We start from the raw sequence: 23,781 nt of genomic DNA, 5'->3' as shown, positions 1-23,781 counted from the left end.
CATGTTTTAGAAACAGAAAAAATGAAAGATTCAATTTTTGAAACAGCTCAGAATTCAGACAACCAGGTCCCAGAACATGATTTTAATGTACCTAGTGGTAAAGTACCATTAGAAGGTTATTCTGTTGAAAGCTTGCCATCAGTACAAAGCTGTGTGGTTTCAATACAGGATTTAGACATAAATGAGTCCTATCCTGTTTCCAAAATAAAAAAATCACATTACAGTGAAATGGAAAATGGGCAGTATTTGAAAGGGCCTAGATCAAAAGTATGCAATTCTAATAGCCAGACTATACAATATGAAAAGACTGATATAAAAAGTGGCTTTAATAAGAGAGAAGTGTCTTCCAATTTCAGAACAACAACAGAGAGTTCTGCTCATGCTTTAGGTATTCCTAAAACAGATCAAATTAATGAAGAGTTTTCACATGGTGATAAAAGAAGAATTTTTGCAAAAGCTGGTAGGAAGACATACATTATATACCCAAGCTCTCAGAAAAAAACTTCTGTGAAACAAAAATTACATGATGGAAATGTGTATACTGAGAATATACATGAAGGAAATGAAAACTTTCAGAGAAATTCCAATGTTCAGCATGTTACAATTTCACGTTACCTAAAGAAAGCGGCTGAATGTTGTGTTGAAACATCCGAAGAAAGGGTAGATTCTACACCAAACCCAAGCAAGAAGACCTTTAGTGTTTCTTCATCTGATCAAGGTAAATGTGTAGAGAAAGTAATTTCTAACAATACTGAAATAGCTACTGAGTTCCATAAAATTCAAAAAAACATTCCAGTTCTGAAAAACCCTGAAACATTGCAATTCTCAAGAATTTACCAAGAAGAAAATTACTATGCTTCCACAGAGAATGTGAACATAATTTGTGAAGAGTCTTGCAGCAAAAGACCAGTATCAGACTTTGGTATGTGTAGCTTTACTTTGAATATTAGGAAAGGCACTCTAGGTATTAGTCTGACTCTGTCAATTTCTGCCCCCGTTCCCCAATTTAATTGGGTGGGTATTGTGATTTTAATAATACTTGATTTAAATTCTTCAGATATACATCCCTGTACAAAAAAACTAGAATATATGCAATTGAATAGGCCTGGACCATTGCCATTATGGATCAGGTAGTGTGCTCTGGGTGATTAGGAATCATGTACTATGCTCTGGTTAGTATCTGGAAGTGCATGTAGCACTAACTGCTTTTCTGGTATGAAGTGATGCTTATATGTCTTATCAGTGGTATCCTACAGGGGTATGCAGAAACTTTTGAGCTATATTTTAAAATCTAATTATTGTTGCCTCATATTCATGGCCTTCTAGCCCACTTCATATATCTGATAAAGTGAGCTATAATAGTCTATGCACATTTATGCCATGCAATAAACTTGTTAATGGGTGGTTCCCTAGACCTGATAACAGAAAGCTGACTGCTCTTTATGGGGTTACACTTCCTCTGAAGGAGAAGATATGTAGGTTGGGGGTACTTCTTGGTCCATTGCTGTTCTTTGAAGTTCAAGTGGCCTCAGTAGCATGAGTGCCTTCCATCAGCTTCGATAGGTTACACCCCTATATGGAGAAGGATAGCCTAAATTCTGTTGTCTGTGCTCTAGTAGCCTCTAGGTTAGATTACTGCAATACGTTATACATGGGGCTGCCTTTGAAGATGATTTGGAAACTGCAGCTGATTCAGTGGCCAGGTTGCTCACTGGAGCAAGACGGTCTCAGCACGTAACACCAATCCTGGACTGATTGCACTGGATACTGGTTAGTTTCCAGGCCCAATTTAAAGTGCTGGTTTTGACCTATAAAGTCTTAGGCATATCAGGACCCTAATACCCCAAGGACCACCCCTCCCCTTAAGAACTGACCCAGACCTTGCAACTGTCATCTGAGGCCCTTCTTTGTATGCCCACCTCCATGAGAGGTCTGGAGGGTAGCAACACAAGAACAGGCCTTTTCAGTGCTAGCTCCCCACTTGTAGAACGCTCTCCCTAGGGAAGGTTGCCTGGCACAATTTTTACATATATTTAGACCAGGCAAAATATTTTGTTTTTAATCCGCTCTTTGGCTTTTAATCATCTATGGCTTTTTTTTTTTTCATGGATGGGATGTTTTAGTGTACAGTGGTACCTCGGGTTACATACGCTTCAGGTTACATACGCTTCAGGTTACAAACTCTGCTAACCCGGAAAAAGTGCTTCAGGTTAAGAACTTTGCTTCAGGATAAGAACAGAAATCGTGCTCCAGCGGCACGGCGGCAGCAAGAGGCCCCATTAGCTAAAGTGGTGCTTCAGGTTAAGAACAGTTTCAGGTTAAGAACGGACCTCCGGAACGAATTAAGTACTTAACCTGAGGTACCACTGTACAGGGTTTGTTTTTGGGGTTTTTTAAAGAAAGTGTTGGTTTTAATGTATGTATACAGGGCTTGCTTAAAATATTGTAAGTCGCTTTAAGTTGCTGTGGCAAAAAATTAATCATAGAATTGTAGAGTTGGAAGAGACCCTGAGGATCATCTTGTCAAACCCCCTGCAATGCAGGAATATGCAGCTATCCCATACAGGGATCGAACCTGCAACCTTGGTGTTATCAGCACCATGCTGTAAGCAACTGAGCTATCCGGTTGACTGATAAATGTTAATAATAATAATTAAAGGGAGACACAGTGGTTAAATATGGTGAACATGCACAACAGTTCTGTGACTGATTGCAGCTCACAAGTATGTGTCCCTCCGTGTTTACAAATGTGAAACATCCCTTCACACTCTATATAAAGTTTGCCCTCTGTGTAATCAGACATTGTACTTCTATGCTACCAGTTGTATTGCCTGATGCAGTAGGTAAGGAAATAACATTAAGAGTTCTCACTTCAGCTATGTTTCAGTTGATAAAACTGGGAATATTACAGCATCTACTTTTTACAAATCACAAAGTTCATTTCAAATACCATGGCTTAACTTGTGTTTGATTAATTAATTACAGTTTCATCCTATTGGTCTTCCAGAGAGAGCTATGTTGCCCACCAATATTTTATCCTCACAACAATTCTGTGAGATAAATTAGTTTCAGAGAGGGTGACTGTCCCAAAGCCATCAAGTATCATGGTTGAACAAAATCTGAACTCGTCTCCCCAATTTAAGTTTGGCATGCAATCAACCACACTACTGTGTCTCCAAAAATATATATTTATTATTTTTTTCAAGTTTATTAATGTTCCAGATATTTTTGCAATTAGTGATTCAATAATAGCTGTAATTTCAGGGCGTAAGCCTCTTCAAGAACTGACAAATATCAAAGCACCTTCTCTTCCAAAACCCAATAAAGACTTAGAAGAAAATTCCACATCACCTGTTAGACGCAGGCGAGCTACAGTTTGCTACAAAGAACCCAAAATCAACAGGTTAGTTTTTGACAGATGGTTTCTTTTTGTTTTGTTATATTTAAATATTTTTCAAAGTATGCTTGACACCTTATTCTGCAATTGGCAATTATCAAGCATATATTTTATGGAAACATACAGTTGTACAAAAAAGAATCCCAAAAGTGGCCCAGAAACATTTTAGGAGAGTAGAATAATTACTTTGTGAGAGTTTATTGAAACAACTTCCACAAACATGACAGTTGATACTAATAATACCTAAAATTTAGGTTTGATTTTAAGGATAAACACATACACACAGAGACAAAGCTGCAACCCATACTCAAACTAGTCTGATAGTGCAATCCTATCCTCACACTTCCTAGGACTTGGGACTCAGCTATACAGCTGCAAATAAATAACGTTTTAAATGTTTTGTAAAGTGGAATATACAAATGGGACACTAGATGGCAACAGTTAGCTATGCCAAATTCAAGGTACTTTTTCAAAACGTTTTTTTAAAAAAAGCATTTTCACAGCATTTTTTATGTGTGTGATTCCACTTAAGTCCCATTAAACTCATATTTTTGAGTAGACATGAAGGAGATGGATCTGTATTAGTCATTTCATTGCCTCATAAAAAGAAACATGGGTGCTGACATTTTGCAAGTGGAGCACGAGCACAATTAGTGCACCTTTCTGGAATCACACAGCTGCTATGACTTTTCTAAATGTACAGTACACAGATTTTTGAGGGGCTTCTTGTATCTAAGCTAATCTAGTATAGTGACTATATCACATAATTTCAAGTACCCCATTAGAGAAAAAGTTCAAAACTACCATCTCTCAATCAACTGCCGCATATTACGAAATACAAGGAATTTACTTATGTATTTTTAGGGCTTTAAAGGGGGAGGGGATGGGTTTTTTACTCCCAGGTAAGTAGAGTTAGGACTGCATCCAAAGTTTCTTTATTAGAGGAATGACTATTCTGTACAAATTCTTACACTAAGTAAAATTTATGAATGTTGTTTGCCAGAAAAGCTCACCAGTTCTATTCTCAGTGCCGCTAGTGATTCAATTATTTTTGTCTTTCAGCAAATTGAGGAGAGGAGATAAATTCACAGATACAGAGTTTCTTAATGTTCCAGTCTTCAAAGTCAGAAATAAACAAAGCTTTAAAAGTAAATCAAGATTACTCTAAAGAGGATATACAGAAAAGTGCCTACCAGTATGTTGTATCTACTTTTTAAACAAATTTTATTATTTCTTCTTTACTAAATTCCACTGACTCAATTTTGCTTTGAACTAGATTGCTTTCTTCCACTCTCTTTTTAATCAGAATGAATGAGGTGAGCAAAAGTATATCTACACAGTCAAAACTTTAGTGTTGATAATTTATGTAAGTTTAAGCATTTCGTAGCATCTTTTGCATAGCATATTCTGCTTTAAAATTGTTGAATTAAAGTTTCCAAGTTTTGCACACAATGTAAAGTGAATATAATTGTTTCAGAGGATAACGGTTTTCCATTTTATTTGGGAAAATAGTCTTTCTCACAGCCTGAACCAGTTCTGAGTTACAGCTGTTGTGTCTTGTATGTAGAGGCCTATATAAAAACATGGGGTGACCAAATGGAGAGTGACCAAATGGGGTTCTTATCCAAGATAAGGAAGGTTGGTCTAGAATAGATGCCTTCCCCTTGCTTGCTGCTAACAAGAAGAAAACCCTCTGCTACAGTTCCCTGCATTGATATGATTTTGATAGGAGTTTGGGATCTCTTCCTAAATGGATTATGTCCTCCCCTTCTTACCATCTGTCTGCTCTCTTTTTTTTCTACAAAAGCCTTGTGATTGCACCATGAGGTGAGTGTTCCTCATGAATTTTCCTTTGCACAAAAGCACTACTGCAAGAAGTAGAATCAGCTCCTGGTGCCAAATCAAGCAGGCAGAGGATTCTTTGTATAGACTGGGAACCCAAGCCTACTCCTGTGCATATGGAAGACTGAGCTGTTTATGCGAGGTTTAAATTTTCCTTTATCAAGAAATGTGAAACCTACATTGACAGCAATGTACATTTAATATCCATTCAACACATTAACAATATTTGGATATGGCACAACTAACAAGAATGCTTTTGGCTTCTCACAAAATATGTCCACCCTCCATGACAATGAGAAAATACTCAGAGAGAACCTTCTACCTGGAGAAATACTTAGCCATCGAAAAATGTATAAATAAAATGTGACAATAATGGAGGAGCCAGGGTGGTCAATTTCATATTCTCTAATTTTGTCTTTACATTTAATTACCCTTGTTTTCTAATCACTCCTGTGATTCACTGTGCTTCCAATTCATTTGAAACATTATCTTAATATTAAGGGCCATCCCCAAGTACCTTAATAATAGTAATAATAACAACAACAACAAGGTATAAATAATAAAATCATCATCATCATCAAGTATCAATAATCTTGTATTCCTGTCCCCTACATACTGGCAGGTGCCACTAGGTAAAGGTAGAGGTAAAGGACCCCTGACAGTTAAGTCCAGTCACAGGGAACTCTGGGATTGCAGCGCTCATCTCGCTTTACAGGCCGAGGGAGCTGGCATTTGTCTGCAGACAGTTTTTCCGGGTCATGTGGTCAGCATGACTAAGCCGCTTCTGGTGCAATGGAACACCGAAACTAGAGCAGTGCACGGAATAGCAGTTTACCTTCCCGCCGGAGCTGTATCTATTTATCTACTTGCACTTTTTGGCATGCTTTCGAACTGCTAGGTTGGCAGGAGCTGGGACCGAGCAATGGGAGCTCACCCTGTTGTGGGGATTTGAACCGCCGACCTTCTGATCAGCAAGCCCAAGAGGCTCAGTGGTTTAGACACAGTGCTACAAAAAAACCAAAAATCAACAACAGAGGAATAAGAAGGCCAAAAAGTGTGCCTTAAGTGTCTCAAAATAACATGGGGATCAGGAGGAAAATGTAATGCTTGTTTTCTGAGAAAGCTTTGCGTTTAATTTCCCCCAACACTCCCAGTGAGCTTTTTACCATGGGAAAAGCTGTGGCCTGCAGTACATGAGACAGTGCCCAACATGAATATACACATGGAAATGAATGGCTGTATGGCAGGAATGTTGTTTCTAGGTAGCCCGGGGGCCTGAGCCCTGAGCCTTTTCTGCCAGACCCTAGATCTCCTGTCCTGTTAAGAACCTTATTTTAAAAAAACAAAAAACTTTGATGACGGGGCAGCTGGATACACTGGAAATGACATAGCTGGCGATACCCATCCATGCAGCATCTTAATTTGTCCAGAGAAATATACAGTCCTGGGTGGAGTAGGGAAGAGATGTGTGTGAAAGTGGCTGAGAAACACAGAGAAGGCATGTTAAGAGTAGCAGCGCACATGTGATGAAGGGGTGATAGCAAAACACAGTAACCAATAAATCAGCATAAACTAGTCCGAGAAATCCTAGAATTAAGGGGTCAGCCATATCACACCTGGGAGTGAGTATCATCACGTGCATTGCTCATGATCATACTGGTTTTAAAAAACTTAGTGTGGGTTGGCCTTCAGTTAAAATAATTTAATTCTGTGGGTTTCATTAGGTCTACTGTAGGATGACAAAAGTTGAATATCACCCACTATCTTGAAGACAGATGTTAAGAATATCATATCCCAGATAGAATTGCATGAGGCTTCTTGGATGGCTAAATTTATCAGGCTGTAATTTGGAGGAGGATTGGGGCATGCAACTAATTAGCAAGGAAGTGCCACAAAGCATGCGTTTATCCAGCGCATTCCCCTCCTAACTATGAAAAGGCAAAGACGATGTCGTCCCACATCCAGAGTTAAGGAGAAGGGTTGTTAGGAATTAAATTACAGGAAATTGAGCTTCGCTTAATTTTTCTTTCGAAACGATGTGTTCTGCACCGGTTTAAATGGAAGATCGGGGATGCTATGGCTGAGCGGCGACCAAAAAACTTTTCCTCTGCAAGAGAAAAATGTCCTACACGCCCCCCTCTAAGGCGGAAGGAGGAGGTTAGGGCTGAAGCCCCAAAGCCACGCCTCGCACTCATGTTTCATGTTGTTGAATTCACGATCAGTCCTTACTCTCTCCTTTACGACCTGCTGCTCCTGTTTCCTCGCCCAGCTTGCTATCGCTCTGCGCTGCGATGTCTGTCCCAGCAACAGAACGAGCAGAAAGGGCTTCAGACGATCTGATTTTCTACGTGAACGGCAAAAGGGTAAGTGGGAATCGAGCTTCCCGAGGACGCAGGAACAGCTGCTTGGGGGTATTTCCTGCTCTGACAGTGCAGCTTGAAGTGTAGCAAAAGGAAACTGCCTGTACTGTACTGCCCTCTGCTTCTGATTAGAGGGTCCCAGTATAGTAGATAGCCCCCCTTTACCCCTCTTCTAACAAGACGCTTGCGTATTAACGGAAACTGCAGAATTGCTTCCCTGCCTGCGGCCCTAGCGAAAAACACAGCGGCAAATCACGGTAAAAACCCTGGAAGGTTTGTATTTCACGTGTTTTGCAGGTTGAAACTAGACACCTTTGCTCAGAAGTGAATTCCTCTGGCTACGGTAGGAGTTACTGCTAAGCAAGTGCGCAGCTTAAGAGTCTAGTTGATATTAAGAAAAGCAAGTCAAAACTCCCGGCAGTCAATCCTATTTATAAAATGCCAGACTATAATGTGTAGGGTATAGCTATACTGTACAAATATCCTTTCGAGTGTTGGAATATTGCAGGAAATTCACCACCACCCCACCCCCGTTCTCCAACACAATAAACTCACAGTGCCAAGGGTTTGCATATTTACAAGCTGAAATCAAACAAGGGCATTTAGATTTTTTAACATACGGAGACTTTTAACATACTGGCTGATAGGCATTCAATAAATAAATAAATGTCACACCTCCGCTGCCTCTAAATACCAGATTTTTGGACTAAATCCCAGGTTTTGGGACTCCTGGGAGGGGAGAGTCCTGTTGTGCTCATGTTCAGATTACAGTCTTCCCACAGGCTCAGCCCCTGTGACCTAGATGGGCTAGTGGCCTGATCCAACAGCCTCTTAAAATTTCAAGGGCATTCTTTGATAGTGCTCCTGACTATATAGTTTCACCCTTATATCTTCCTTCCATTTTATTAACTTTGTCATTTTAATTTCGTTTTTTAAAAGGCCCTTCTATACACTTCTGCAACGTACTACCACTGTGTGGACTAGTTTGCTGGTTTTAATTTTAAAAGCACTGCCTTTCGATCTTGATTTTTAAAAGCATTTCCTCACTTGCCAATGCTGTTCTCTCAAGCCATCACTACTCATCTGATTTCCTTTACAAAATTTAAAAAAGCAGTTTAGCTACCCACTATGGAAAACAAGGGACGTGGGTGGCGCTGTGGGTTAAACCACAGAGCGTAGGACTTGCCGATCAGAAGGTCGGCGGTTCGAATCCCTGCAATGGGGTGAGCTCCCGTTGCTCTGTCCCAGCTCCTGCCCACCTAGCAGTTTGAAAGCACGTCAAAGTGCAAGTAGATAAATAGGTACCGCTCCGGCGGGAAGGTAAACGGCATTTCCGTGCACTGCTCTGGTTCGCCAGAAGTGGCTTAGTCATGCTGGCCACATGACCCGGAAGCTGTACGCCGGCTCCCTTGGCCAATAAAGCGAGATGAGCGCCGCAACCCCAGAGTCGGCCACAACTGGACCTAATGGTCAGGGGTCCCTTTACCTTTTTATGGAAAACAAAACCAAAACAAAAAACCTATCCCCTGTGTCAGGGAACCTTTGACACTGAACTACGATTCACATCATCCCTAACCCATTGATGGTGCTTCTTGGGGCTTATGGGAGTTGTAGTTCAGCAACTTCTGGTTGGCCATAGGTTCTCCAACCTTGGTCCAGACCTGAGCTTACCTATACCTACATTTCCCAGAAGCCTTAAACTAAACTACAGTTCCCAGGATTCTTTTGGGGTAGCCACGACTATTAAATGTAGTACAGGAGTGCTTTAAATGTGTGCTGTGGGTATGACTATTTGGTTTTCACCTCCCTCTGCAGATTGTGGAGAAGAATGCTGACCCTGAGCAGACATTGCTGCCTTATCTAAGGAAGATACGTATCCTTCCTCCGCTTGTGGCAGCCCAGAATCAAGTCAACTGTTTCTACCACATTTTTCGCTCACCTCCTGTTCTTTCTCACTCTCTCACACTTCTTCACACACACCAACCAAATCTGTCTTTAAGTCTCCCAGTGCTTGCTTTTTTAAAACCAAAATGCAGGCTCAGGGAAAGGAGTCTGCATATTTGCTTTCCAAAGATCTATTGGCGTTGTTGAATGTTCACATTGAAAAGACATTCTAGTGGTTAGAGAGTCTAGTCAACGCAGGAGTTCTAGTCACATGTTCCAATGCATGCGAAGGGAACGGCACTATACCAAGTAATCTTGCTTCCCCGCATCACATGTGCCAAGTAACACCCCATCCTCTGTGCCTACAGGCAGAACATGGAGACATGATCTGGAACTCTGAGCACCTTGTGCACACAGCTGTAAACACAAAGGTCATGCCTTGAAGGCATGAGACAAGTGAGCAAAATATATTCACCTAGGACTATTGCATTGGCTGCACAGGGCTACTGGAACTAGCTTCATTTGGACACGGTCAACTTCATCTGCCTGTATGTTTTGTAGTACCATATTTAAAAGGGGAGGGGGAGAAAATGAGAGTTAATTCAGTTTTCTGAGGGTCTAGCATTTGGCAGCTTGAAAGAATAATGGAAGATTACTGTACATTCATTTAGATAATTTTGTATCCCAGTTCTTTGGCTTAATTCAGTTGTTGATGTGGCATTAAATTTATGCGGTTTTGTACTGACTGACTGTAAAGTTTTGTGGCTAGTTTGTGACCAGCCTGTGAACCACACAATAAACATAGAAAGGAAACGGAGGGAGGATGCTTTGTGTATTACATGAAGTCCTTTCTATATCAAAAGTCAAGAACATGAAGCACTGAGCAATGTGCATCTCGAAAAGAAGTAGTAATTTAAAGTGCCTTCAGAATTTTTGTCAGTTATATAAATGTGAAAATTTCCATGTTATAACATTGCTCAATCACTTCAAATTAATTTAGATGTCTTCAAATTATGCACGGTTTATACTAGGAAGGCCAGTGTTATTTAACATAAACTTTCCTTTTGTTTTTAGTGCTGGAGAGGTTGCACCCATTTTGGACTGCTGGTCATTTTCTTAAGTCTGATGATATGCTTGGATTTTATGCTTGGATTAATGATTTCAAACAACATATAAGCCTCTGTTATGAAAATGGAATTGCTTCTTTTTGTTCTGTAGCGCTCATTAGTTTGTAGCCTACCGATAATCTTTCCTGCAACAAATCAACTTTTGCACTTCTATTATTTTAATTGTACCTCATTTAACTCTTTAGCACTGACTTTCCCAGAATAAACTTGAGGGAGGAATCCATTGAATCATCACTTTGGAAACACTTGTTTTCAGGAGTGATGGTCCCCATCTCTTAACACAGTTTGAAAACCTTGCAGTCCAATGAAATGCGTGCTTACTCTGCAGTAAGTTTTTCTTAGTTCAGTGACACTTACTTCCAGGTAAGTGCATGATATTACATCCTTAGTTTGGAAAACACAAACTTCTGCTTGTCACAAAAGTAACCCATGAATCTCAGTGGGTTTCTTTGGACTGGTCATCATCTCTCAACCTAGACTATGTGGCAAGTTTGTTACGAGAATAGCATTAGGACTGGGTCATATGACACCCTGAGCTTCTGGGAGGAATGGTGAAATAAAAGTGCAATCAACCAACCTAAAACAGATATGGTGCCCTGTTTAGGCCTAGTAAAGGTCAGTATTGCAATCTGAGAGTGTGCCCCCAGGCTTCTAATCTTGAAATAATCTATGGGTGGGGATGTATGTAATCTGGATTTTTAAAATTCTGCTTCAAGGCAGAATTTCTGCACCAAAGAAAGATAAATTATGCAGTTGCACAAATGAAATTTATAATTACTTTTATTGTGTTATTTATTCTGCTCTAGTAGTGGGAAAATAGAGAACACCAAAATCCCTCGCTGCTGACTACAGTCCTACTGAGTCCCACATCCCAACTTTGGATAGTTAACTGGCTATTGCTCCCATTTTTTCAAGCAACCTCCCTTCATAGCCATAAGGGTTCCCAGATAATATGCTTATACCTTTTAATGTGTATTGCCATAGGACAAGGATGGGGAAACTGTGACCCTCAGGATGTTGGTGGACTACAAGTCACATCAGCACCAGCCAGCATGGCCAGTGTTAAGGGCTGATGAGTGTTGTGTAGTCCAGGAACATCTGGAGGACCAATGGGTCCTTGTCCATGTCTTGTTATATGTGGATGGGGTAAGACAAGTTTGTCCCAGGAGCAATGGTGTTCCAGGTTAAAGCAGACAGAAAATTTGTGTAGTTGTGCTCCAGCATGAAACATTTCCTCCTTAACTGCAGCCTTTTCAGTCCGTCTTACAGGTACCAAGTATGGCTGTGGTGGAGGCGGATGCGGTGCATGCACTGTGATGATCTCAAGATATGAGCCTGTCACTAAGAAGATTGTGTATCCTTTTGAGCCAAGAGACTGGTAAACGGCACACTGCAACTGTCTTCCTCGGATGAGGGATATTGTTGGTTAAGTATGTTTATAGCTGTGCCATGATCTCCATGTCAGGGACTTGAAACCTGTAGCTCCCAACTCCCATCAGCCCAGGCTAGTATTGTCAATGGAAAGTGAATGCTCATGACTCCATATAGGTGACTGTCAATTTCAACTTGAGTGTTCTTTACATACTACTTTTCCATATTATGCTGGAGGCTGTTTATGGGAAAGTGACAAAAGTATAATACAAAACAAACAAACCCAGAAACAATTGAGCTGCAGTAGCTCAGTGCATAAATACAGGCGGTGTTTAATTTTAAATATATTTGTAATTATAATGCACACAAATAATAGAGGCAAATAATATACTTATAATAAATGTTAAACATATTCTCCTTTACAATCCAAGTCATTATTCAGCCAATGCATGCTTGATTCCCATATGTTCGTTGCATGGCAGTGCGGTCATCACTGTAGAAGGAATTGGAAATACAGAAACCAGGATTCATCCAGTTCAGGTAAATGCATGCTGTAACTTGTGGGAGATTTTTTATTTTCTCCTTGTACATTTCAGCAACCAGCAGTGCTGTGAATATTTATTGGGAGCTGTCCAATTCATGAAAACGGTTGCAGAGGGCTGAGTATGGTGCAGTTGAAGCCTGCATCCAGACTATAAGAGCACATGCACATGTGAACATGGCTACAGCCACTCCAGTTGTATCATAGATAAGTACATTTTAATACATCAGGCCATGGCACCAATGCAGAAAAACATCCAGCTTTGCAGGTTACTCTTGTGCGGAACATACAAAAGCGCCAGCCATTCATTCACGAAGAAAAAGAAAACATTGTGTTTTATTACAATGTTGCAGTGAAGGCAAACATACCAATGGGAGATCCTCACAATATACAAGTCTCCCCTGGGAGTGAATGCATGTGTACACACGTGCACACACATACATACATCATGGTCATTTTGCTAATTGAAAATAACTTGTGGCTGAACTTTTTGTCCTTCGAGAGATGGGTAAAAAAGTTTTTGTTTTATTTTACTTTAATTTTGTTTAATCAGTCACTTTATATCTCACCTTTTTTCCATCATGACGCTCAAGGCAGCGTACATAAAGTTTCTCCAGGCAGCCTGCTCTACAGGCTCTGACCTGACCTACTTAAACTCAGCAAGGTGGCTGCAATCTTCCCCCTCAAACCATGCCCAGGGACTTTCATAAGACCAATGGTGGACGACTACGATCTTTGCATTTTAGCTCTTGTGTTGTGATTTTATTACAGGGTTGTTATTTTTTAATGTGGGATTTAAACTCTTGTTGCCTGTTTCAAATTGCTTTTCTGATGTAGGCTGCCTTGAGGGGATTCTTGGGTCTGATGTGGCAAACTAAGTCAAGCCCTAAGTATCAGACAAGACTACTCTCATGTGCAATATATATGCAGCACTCCCAAGCTTTCTGCTTTTTTCTACTGCATCTGCCACTTGAGTCCACTTGTTTTGCAGGTTGGCTCCCTGTTTTAGAATAAACAAAGCCAACATCCTGGCTTCCAGATATCATTGAAACTCTTAACTCCCATTAGCCCAGGCCAGCTTGGCCAGTAGTCAGGAATGATGGGAGCTGTAGTCCAACAAGGTCTGGAAGGTACCACATTGCCTACTGGTGTTTTACAACAGCAATCGACTCATGTGCTGTCGCAGCAACACGTGCAGTTCCATAAGCAATAAGCCAAGCTATGGTGACCTTTATAGCATTTCAGGTTCAGCTCCTGCATGAATCATGAGCAGGCTTTCATTTAAAATATCTGAATAAGAGAATGTGGTAATCCTGCAGCAGGTTTTCCATTGTCCCAGGAACGGATTGCTAAAAGTCATGGCTCTCAGTGTGGCTTCTGCACCCCTGGAATGGTGATGTCGATTTACTCTTTACTGCGCAACCAGATGGAACCCACGTCGGATGAAATGATGGAAGCTCTCGCTGGTAAATAGTTCAAAGATAATTTTAAACTCTAAATTGTTTTATGCTGCTTTTATCTGCTGCTTCTTAACTTGTATTTATACTGGACTTAAAAAAAAAATAATTCTCAACATTTCATTGCTGCTGTTTCATGTGTAAGTTGCCCTGTAGATGTGTTTTTTTAAGGGTAGCATAAAAATCTGTTAAGTACATAAAAATAGTGATTTTTTAAAAAAAAAACCTACATTTGTTTGGGTCTTCTTATCTTGAAGAAATAACCTTATCTGTTTTATTTTTTAATTAGGTAATTTATGTCGCTGCACAGGTTACAGACCTATTATTGACTGTTGTAAAACCTTCTGTAAGGTAAGGGTGTGTGTGTGAGAGAAAGAGAGAGTATGTTCATCTGGTTCTCTTATTTCCATTTGGTATTGCCCTCTGTGACATAATTCTGCATTCACAGGTTTTGGGATAAAGGGCATAGCTTAGTGGTAGAGCATTTGCATTTTATGCAGAAGGTATCGGGTTCAATCCTCAGCATTGCTAGGTTGTGCAAGAAAGGACTCTTGTTCAAAATCCTGGAGAGATGCTGCCAATTAGTGTAGAGTAGTGTTCCAGGTGGAACAATGATCATACACAGCTTCCTATGATCTACAGAAAAAAACCGCAATGCGCGACTATGAGATGGATTGCTGATTATAAAACGAATGCATTGTTGCATGCCACCCCAATTTCCTAGTGGTGCAAGATTCCAGGGGTTCCAGGCACTTACCCTGGATCCATGTTTCCTTTTGGAAATTAGGCACAGTGTAGACTGTAGGGTCTTTATGACATATGACATAAGGCATATTTACACATATATGCAACCTTGAGGCTACAATGGAGGGGCTCCCAGCATTACACTTCAAGAAAGTCTTGCTTTTGAATTCAACCTGGGATTCAAACTGACCTCGGGCATGGTTCTGACCCTCTCTATCAGTGGTTTCATTGTACATGCTTAAATTGCTCCCATTGACTGTTTAACTGAAAATGTATTGTGCCTTTTCTTTTTTCTTGATAAAAAGAAAAGAGAATGGAGGTGGTTGTGGTGCTGAATTCCATGCCCAATACCAAAATTGTTTCAATTGCAGAACTATTAATATATACATAGATACATGAATACAATTTGTTGGGGCTAAAATAAAAGTTCAGTCTAAGGCCTTTTTGGATCAATGGAAGCCATTCCACTTTTTGTTAATATCCATATTTCTCTTTACTGAATTTTGTATTTAGGAATCCTCTTGTTGCCAAAATAAAGTTTATGGGGATTGTTGCTTGAATCAAAAAGATTATTTACCTTCACCAACTAATGAAAAAAAGGTAAGTTATTTGATTAACACACTCCCCCTTTCCTATTTTTGTTTGTTTGATTGTAACAATTGTTGCTGGCAAGAACAAAATCGGCATAAAAAGAGAATTCCTGGATGCCAAGATTCACGTTTGGGGCAGGTAGTATTTGGAGACAGAACCCCAGCAGAGATTGAAAATCACAAAATATGCAGCAAAGCGGGGAAATATATGTTGTTAGACCTTTAAAATATGCCCTTGTGAGTTCCTTCCATAGTTGCCCTCTTCCCCATCATAGAAAAAGACTACAAATTTGGCAAGTTAAATGGTTTACTTACAAACTCTCCAAAGATCAGGTTCATGTGCTTTTTTGTACATCTGTCAGAAAACACAGGCAATGAAACTTGGCCTAGTTACAGTGGTGAAAGTTCCTTAATTATTGGTATAGGAACACAAAAAAGGCTTGTTAGAGCCATGTGGCTAAGCTGCAGCAATTGTTAGCCTCTTCACGAGCTTCTCAGGTGGACTGGGCTAAACAAAGGCCACTGTTCATGTGGAAGAGAATGATTCAGGTTAAACCCAAGAGCCAGAGAAAGTAAGTAGATGGAATAGGCAAAGACCCATAGCACTTTTTCCTGCCACTGTATAATTGAATGAACCATAGCCACCCTAATATGAGATGATAGCCTTATGGTAATAAAGGCCAACAACAATATGAGATGATAGCATAACACAGTCACAGGGATAAATGCCAGTTCTTCGGGGCAAAGTCTGAAATCTACCCAACTTAATATTCAGTTTTGAAAATACACACTTGTTGATTTCAATGGAAATTCACACATTTGTGTACTGTCTTTCTCTTTTTAAGATTTGTACAGCACTATTTTCTGCAGAAGAATTCCAGCCATTGGATCCCACCCAAGAACTAATATTTCCTCCAGAACTCATAGTAAGAAGAATTAGCACACATACAGCATGCTGTCTTACAGCTTAGAGCCAATTTCCACTATCATTTTAATGTGGTGATATTTGGGCTACTGGGTGAGTCGTGAACACTGAATTTGTGAAGAAGCAACCTAGTTCTGTCCCACGGGTCCAAATACAGACTAGGGTGAAAGTTTGCCTGATGCCCCGCAGGACCCTGTCGCAGGGATTCCAAAGAAAGATGCACAGAAGGCCAGAGCGATCGGCTCTAGTGCTTTAAATAAATCAAGAGACTTGCAGCAGTGCAATGCAAGGTTCCTTGCCACCGCACCTCAGGGCAGATGTTGTAGGGGCAAACACCATGGCTTTGTCCATGAGGGGCCATTTGTATATGAGTTACTTATACAAAAGGCAAGCTATGTAAGCTGGCAGCAACAGCCCAATTAACCATCCCTGGCTTAGAGACCTGTTCCCCACTTCCATCCATCTCTCAGATATGGGGGTGGCTGACAGGCAGGCAGAGTGAGGAGTCTCCCCTCTCCCAACTAACTGAACCAAAACTAAGGTTTCAGAGCTTCAAAACAAACAGAAAATCATGTGTGATTTCACATCAATTAGTTATATTGACTACCAAGATGGTGTTTACAGGCCTTTGGGGACATTTGATTCTATACGCAACCAGCCCTGATAGCTTTACTGTGTGCCCTGATTGTAGAATGCCTTACTAATATAAAGCTTCTGAAGTTAGGCTGAACTTAGCAACTGGTGAACCATCCGTTTGACCTGAGTTGGAGCAGCTGGCCAAACGCTTTGCCAACGTTGGGGTTTGCCATCCAGTAGCTTATCTACAACTCCCCATACCTAAAAGTTGTCCTAAGGCTACCAGTGTGGGAGGGCAGCAGTGCTTAACTGACCTCCCACCATCCATGTTGCTGTAGTGTCCTGGGAAGGAGAGGGGCAAGGTCAGTGCAGTTCAAACGCACTCCAAAGCATATCAAACCTCTGAATCTGATACTGTTTTCCCTACAGAAAATGGCTGAAGATCACACACCACAAACTCTTGTTTACCATGGAGAAAGAACTGCGTGGATTTCTCCTGTAAATCTAAATGAACTTCTGGAACTGAAAGCCAAGCACCCCCAGGCACCTCTTGTAGTGGGCAATACTGCTGTGGGTATGTAGATTCCATATATAAAGGAGCAGCTCTATGAGCACTATGAGCTATTGAAAGTCAGCTCCTGATTAAAGTTAGGGTGTAATCTTCGACACCTCCCTTTCCATGGAGGCGCAGATTGCAGCTATAACAAAGGCGGCATTTTTTCATCTCCACCAAGCTAAGCAGTTGGCTCCTTACCTCTCTCACCCTGACCTAGCCACTGTGATCCACGCGACGGTCACCTCCAGACTGAATTATTGTAACTCGTTCTACGTGGGGCTGCCCTTGAGACTGACCCAGAAACTCCAGCGAGTGTAGAATGCCGTGGTGAGACTCCTTACGGGGTCCTCGCTGCAAGATCACATTCACCCGGTGCTATACCAGCTGCACTGGCTCCCGGTGGAGTACAGGATCAGGTTTAAGGTGCTGGTTTTAACCTTTAAAGCCCTATACGGCCTAGGACCCTCGTACCTATGGGACCGCCTCTCCTGGTATGCCCCACAGAGGAACTTACGGTCTTCAAACAAAAACATCTTGGAGTTCCCAGGCCACAGAGAGGTTAGGCTGGCCTCAACCAGAGCCAGGGCTTTTTCGGCTGTGGCTCCGATCTGGTGGAACACTCTGTCAAAAGGGACTAGGGCCCTGCGAGACTTGACATCTTTCCGCAGGGCCTGCAAGACAGAGCTGTTCCACCAGGCCTTGGCCAGGGCACAGCCTGACTCCCTCCTTTGCCAATCTTCACAGAACTCTAGCCCAATGGTTGCCATTAATTTGATTTGAATTAATTTTAGAATGAAATTATTTTAGAATGTTGTATTATTTTATTGTTGTTAGCTGCCCTGAGCCTGGTTCGGCTGGGGAGGGCGGGATATAAATAAAATATTATTATTATTATTATTATTATTATTATTATTATTATTATTATTATCTGTCTGTAGGCCATGGTTTCATGGAGCTGCTGTGATTTATTCTTTCTGTAGAATTTCAGTTACAGATAGGTAGCCGTGTTGGTCTGCCATAGTCAAAACAAAAAAATTTTTTTCTTTCCAGTAGCACCTTAAAGACCAACTAAGTTAGTTCTTGGTATGAGCTTTCGTGTGCATGCACACTTCTTCAGATACACAGTGTATCTGAAGAAGTGTGCATTCACACGAAAGCTCATACCAAGAACTAACTTAGTTGGTCTTCAAGGTGCTACTGGAAAGAATTTTTTTTTTTTGTTTTGTAGAATTTCAGTATATCCTGTTACTGTAATACCAGTATATGTATCACTGCACACCTTGAGATCCCCAAAGGAGCCTTGCTTTGTGGCCCTTCATTTGCAGTGATCAAATCTACGAACTCACATGGTGGGATTTTTTCCCATGAGGACAGCTTTTCATTTAAAATACTCTGCCAAGGAAATTCTGTTTGGCCCAGAATACACCCACACCTATACATACACAACACTTTTTTACCAGCAGTAAGTTTACTCTCTGATTACTGTGGTACATTTTAATCTTATGGTGGCATATTTTAAAGTGCAGCATTTTTATGTTATTGGATTTTCTCTACAGTGGTACTTCGGGTTACATACGCTTCAGGTTACATACGCTTCAGGTTACAGACTCCGCTAACCCAGAAATATTTCCTCGGGTTAAGAACTTTGCTTCAGGATGAGAACAGAAATTGGGCGGCAGGAGGCCCCATTAGCTAAAGTGATGCTTCAGGTTAAGAACAGTTTCAGGTTAAGAACAGACCTCCAGAACGAATTAAGTTCTTAACCCAAGGTACCACTATACTTTTAAAACATTCTCTAGATTGTTACTACCTTTAGAGTACTTCATATCCCATCTGTGAGTAGGAAAAGCGGCTCACAATTTTTACAAACAAATATTTTCAAAGGTTTAAATTGCAATCAAGCAACATTCCCCTTCCTCCTCCTTTTCATTGTTATCTTCTGTCCTTTAGGACCTGATATGAAATTTAAAGGTGTATTTCATCCACTTATCATCTCGCCCACTAGAATATTGGATCTGTATGTTGTGGAACGCACAGAAGATGGTCAGTAAACTTTGTTTTCTATCTTTGGGCCCCACTAGCAGTTTTAAGAGCAGTGGGATCAGTTTGAAAGTGCACACTGTGCTCCATTATTTTTTTCCCTTGATGAGCTCTGAAAAAGCAGTTCCAGCATGTGTTTTACTCCTGTGTTTTACTCTTTTCAGGACTAATTCTAGGAGCTGCGTGTAGCCTGACTGCAGTGAAAAACATCCTGACAGATGCGGTCTCAAAACTTTCAGCAGAGAAAACCAAGATATTCTCTGCTCTTTTGCAACAATTAAAAACTCTGGGTGGACAGCAGATCCGAAACGTGGCTGTATGTTTCCTTAATTGAAACATTTTTACAAATGTTACCTTGGATTACTGTTAACTGAGAAACAAATATTTTCCAGTTTAATTTGTTAATGTTGATATTGTAAGTGTTTCGGTTTTTTGTGTCGAAACTGCATTTTTCCTCCCCTCTTTTTGTTTTTAGTCCTTTGGAGGAAATATCATAAGCAGAAGTTCAACATCTGACATCAATCCCATTCTAGCAGTTAGCAACTGTATCCTCAATGTGGCATCGCAAGGTAGGACCAAATGCATTCTCAGTTTTCCATCACACTCTGTATTATCCAAACCTTCCAAATCTCTTTTATGTATTTGGAACACATTGTAGGTCCCTGGGAAGCCAGCTGCAGGCCTGTGCCCTTGAGGGAGCTAGGGATAAGGCTGTGGCTATGATAGTTGCTTGTGAGGATATTTCTTTCTTTCTTTAATTGGCACAGGGAGTGTAAGCTGTGTAGCGCAATCCTATACATGTCTACTCAGAAGTAAGGCCCATTGAATTCAATGGACTTTCCCCAGGTGAATTTGTATGGAGTTGCAGCCTTCATCATATTTTTGTTCTTTTCACTCTAAACCCTTTCTCAATAAGGAACTCTAAGGTGCCAGTGTATTCTTTTTACAAATAAGCAAATATCACAGTAAGGATTGGAATGAAGATCCTATTACAGTGGTACCTCTGGTTACGAACTTAATTCATTCCAGAGGTCCGTTCTTAACCCGAGGCGCGCTTTCACTAATGGGGCTTCCTGCTGCCGCCGCGCCGCTGGCACATGACTTCCACTCACATCCCGGGGCAAAGTTTGCTACTAGGAGAATCTACTTCCGGGTTAGCGGAGCTCGTTACCCAAAGCATTTGTAAGGAGGACAGTACGTAACCCAAGGTTCCACTGTATTTCACTTTAAGGCCTTTGATAAATTCATTCATTCACTAGCTGAGTTTCCTGCTGCCTGCTTATCCTATTAAGGGCATGTTTTTGATGCCCACATCAGCTTTCTTTTTAGGGTAAATAGCAGCTTTTGTGGACAAGAGAGGTGATTTTCATCAGGACCACATCATGGCAGGGGACGGGGGTGGGACCCCTCCACCTGTAGTCCTAACCTGAATCAGGGTCTCCTGCGGTTGTGGTGCACACAACTGTGAAGGCCCATTTAATGCAATGTGTAGTTTGGCACAGCAATGCTTTGTATGTTACATTAAGAAAGGCGCAGTATGCTATCTTACAAACCAGGCTTAGTTGGAGAGCCAGTGTGGTGTAGTGGTTAAGAGCGGTAGACGTAATCTGGTGAACCGGGTTCGCTTCCCCGCTCCCCCACATGCAGCTGCTGGGTGACCTTGGGCTAGTCACACGTCTCTGAAGTCTCTCAGCCTCACTCACCTCACAGAGTGTTTGTTGTGGGGGAGGAAGGGAAAGGAGATTGTGAGCCGCTTTGAGACTCCTTCGGGTAGTGATAAAGTGGGATATCAAATCCAAACTACAAACTCCACTGTGCAAAATCTCATGGGCAAGGCACACTTCTGTTATGATGAGAAGACTTGTGTGGCAAGTATGCACACGTGTTTCTGGTTGTTTGCATATGTTCTTTGCAAAGCAGTTTGTGGAACGTTGGAAGTTGCCTTATATGGAATTAGGACATTGGTCCAGCTAGCTCAGTGTTGCTAATATTGACAGGCAGTGACTCTTCATGGTTTGGACAGGGGTCATTTGCAGCTCTACCAGGAGATGCCAGAGACAGAATCTGGGGCCTTCTGCAAGCAAAGCAGATGCTCTACTGCTGAGCTATGGCCCTTACTGTGTAACATCCTTGCACCCTTACAAGTTTAGGTAGATATATTAAAATGCAAAGGTGTGAGACTCCCAAAAGCATTCCGACTTTGCTCTGGCACACTTCTTTAATAATTATAGGGGGGTGAAGAGAAAGTGATCGCTCCTGCCACCTAAGCAAGAAAGCCAACAGAATTGCTTTGAGTTTCTGCAACCTGCATGCATAGCTAGTCCAGAATTTTCTATGTCAGCCAAGCCAAAATGATCACTCTGTGATCTCTTTACAGTGCTTAGTATTTATTTTCAATTTGTATGGATGTTAATGTTCTCTGTTAGGGAGGCTGCGACAGATTCCTTTCAGTGATCTTTTTGCTGATGGACTTGGAAACAATACCCTGGAACCAGAGGAGATCCTAGTGTCTGTTAAAATCCCACATTCCAGGAAGGTCAGCGGTCTTTCCTTTTCCTTTAAGATTGGTAATTATAAAAAAAATGTTAGATGACAATCCACAACGTGCATATTTTGGCAAATGTCAATATTTTTGCCACATTCAGATTGGTTTGGGACTGGAACATGATACATTCATAAATACTTGAACAGTCCTCAATGGGGCAAAGTGCTTTCTTAATGGGACTGCCAATCCTTGCCCAGAGGTTACGCCTCTTGCTTCAAGAGCTCCAGGGCTTTGAACCATCTGTAGTGCGGACCCTGCTCTCCCCATACTCTATTCAGCTTGCTGTGAAAAATAGGAATCAAACTGTATGTAGGGGAGAATATATAGCAGTAGCCTCCAAATTTAATCTAAGGCACAAAGGCGGTCTGCGACTACTATAAGAGGAATACAGCATTTTAAACTTAGATTTGAATACGATCCAGGGGAGAAATTAGGAAAAACCTTTCTCCCAGTTTTCAATGGTCAAGTTGTGAGTGCCGCTGTGGAATGTCCTGTAATAAAAGGTGGCATTTCAAAAGGTTGTAGCCCAACTAATCTCTCTTTTTTTATTCTGATTCCTGTCCCTTTCCAGGGTGAGTTTGTCGCAGCGTTTCGACAAGCTCCGAGACGGGAAAATGCTTTACCTATTGTTACAGCAGGGATGAGGGTTGCCTTTGAAGAAGACTGCAACATCATTAGGGACTTGCGCATCTGTTACGGAGGTGTTGGCTTCACTACAGTTGCCGCCAAGCAAACATGCCAGGCACTCATTGGAAGGTACTATATGATTTCCTGTAGCATTGACACCTTTTAGACTGAAAGTTCACCCCAATGGTAGCAATTTCCTAAGGAAGAGGAAATAGATAAGCTGTGAGTTCTCAAATCCTAAAATCATATTGTTGCCGGATAAATGCTCAACATGCAGCAATTAAATGGACAAATTACTGTTTATATAAAATAGGTTGTAAGAATATTTCAGACCTTAGTGTTCTTCAGAATTCCTTTTGGATTCATCAACACAATGGAACTATCTTTACTTTTCCATTCTGTTCGTCTTTGATCACACAAAGTCACAAGTGGGCAAGCAGTTCAGTACCAAGAGTTAAACAAGTTCTGCCCTCTTGTGAAATTATTTTGTATTTTCTGCATATTTTAAGCATTTTAAATTTATGATGTATTTTTTAAAAAATATGATGCATGCATGCAATGTTTAATGATTGTCAGTTGCCTTGAGTATCTTAGCAGCTACAGTGGTACCTCAGGTTAAGTACTTAATTCGTTCCGGAGGTCTGTTCTTAACCTGAAACTGTTCTTAACCTGAAGCACCACTTTAGCTAATGGGGCCTCCTGCTGCTGCCGCGCCACCAGAGCACGATTTCTGTTCTCATCCTGAAGCAAAGTTCTTAACCTGAAGGACTTTTTCTGGGTTAGCGGAGTCTGTAACCTGAAGCGTATGTAACCTGAAGTGAATGTAACCCGAGGTACCACTGTATTTCTAAATTTACATCTGTGCATATAAGTTAGCATATGCCATTACTTCCTGTGCCCTTAGGGTAGAGTCACAGAAATTAATGGACCTAACTTAGTCAAGTTCATTAATTTCAGTGGGTCTGCACTGAATAAAACAGTTGAATACCATCCTTAGTTAATGAAGTTGTCACTGTTTGCCTTAACTAGATTTGGTGGACAGGCTATACTTATTCTAGTCTAGTCTTATTTTGAAATGGAACCGAAGAAACAGTCATTAAAAGAGTTGAAAAACATATGCAGCCTGACTCCTTGGTTCTAGCCCTCTATGATTGTTCTGACCTCCAAATTTACCACAGTAGTTAGGAGGTCTAGCTACA

At 41.1% G+C, this 23,781-nt stretch overlaps 2 protein-coding genes across 8 annotated transcripts in view; both read left to right on the top strand.

Annotated features, from left to right (window-relative positions):
• Positions 1–5: 5 nt before the first annotated feature.
• On the top strand, positions 6–4,849 carry LOC128399661 (shugoshin 1-like). 6 transcript variants are annotated; one of them, XR_008327252.1, is made up of 4 exons: positions 6–718; positions 1,058–1,130; positions 3,265–3,403; positions 4,460–4,849. XR_008327252.1 is itself a non-coding variant. In XM_053361344.1 (3 exons), the coding sequence occupies exons 1-3, from the start codon at positions 22–24 to the stop codon at positions 4,563–4,565; spliced, it is 942 nt and encodes a 313-aa protein (XP_053217319.1). In that variant the 5' UTR covers positions 6–21; the 3' UTR covers positions 4,566–4,849. The 6 variants fall into 6 exon arrangements, 4 of the variants coding, with proteins under 4 accessions (XP_053217319.1, XP_053217310.1, XP_053217304.1 ...); XR_008327251.1 differs by having other exon boundaries at positions 1,058–1,172; XM_053361344.1 differs by lacking the exon at positions 1,058–1,130.
• Positions 4,850–7,436: 2,587 nt separating this feature from the next.
• Positions 7,437–23,781, top strand: part of LOC128399510 (aldehyde oxidase-like) — a 55,310-nt gene continuing 38,965 nt past the window's right edge. For both annotated transcript variants that reach the window (XR_008327233.1, XM_053361052.1), the window contains exons 1-14: positions 7,437–7,602; positions 9,415–9,472; positions 11,868–11,964; positions 12,413–12,521; positions 13,862–13,988; positions 14,269–14,330; positions 15,237–15,323; positions 16,159–16,239; positions 17,244–17,388; positions 19,321–19,413; positions 19,575–19,726; positions 19,886–19,979; positions 21,837–21,946; positions 22,527–22,711. Coding sequence is in view for 1 of the 2 variants with exons in the window: in XM_053361052.1 (XP_053217027.1) it covers positions 7,531–7,602; positions 9,415–9,472; positions 11,868–11,964; positions 12,413–12,521; positions 13,862–13,988; positions 14,269–14,330; positions 15,237–15,323; positions 16,159–16,239; positions 17,244–17,388; positions 19,321–19,413; positions 19,575–19,726; positions 19,886–19,979; positions 21,837–21,946; positions 22,527–22,711 (1,472 nt within the window). In the remaining variant the exon portion in view is untranslated. The remainder of the gene's footprint in view (positions 7,603–9,414; positions 9,473–11,867; positions 11,965–12,412; positions 12,522–13,861; positions 13,989–14,268; positions 14,331–15,236; positions 15,324–16,158; positions 16,240–17,243; positions 17,389–19,320; positions 19,414–19,574; positions 19,727–19,885; positions 19,980–21,836; positions 21,947–22,526; positions 22,712–23,781) is intronic.

This window comes from Podarcis raffonei, chromosome 1, assembly GCF_027172205.1.
Source record: "Podarcis raffonei isolate rPodRaf1 chromosome 1, rPodRaf1.pri, whole genome shotgun sequence".
Lineage (NCBI taxonomy): Eukaryota > Metazoa > Chordata > Lepidosauria > Squamata > Lacertidae > Podarcis > Podarcis raffonei.
The sequence above is the reverse complement of the archived record's forward strand: the minus strand, read 5'-3'. Positions and strand labels throughout refer to the sequence as shown.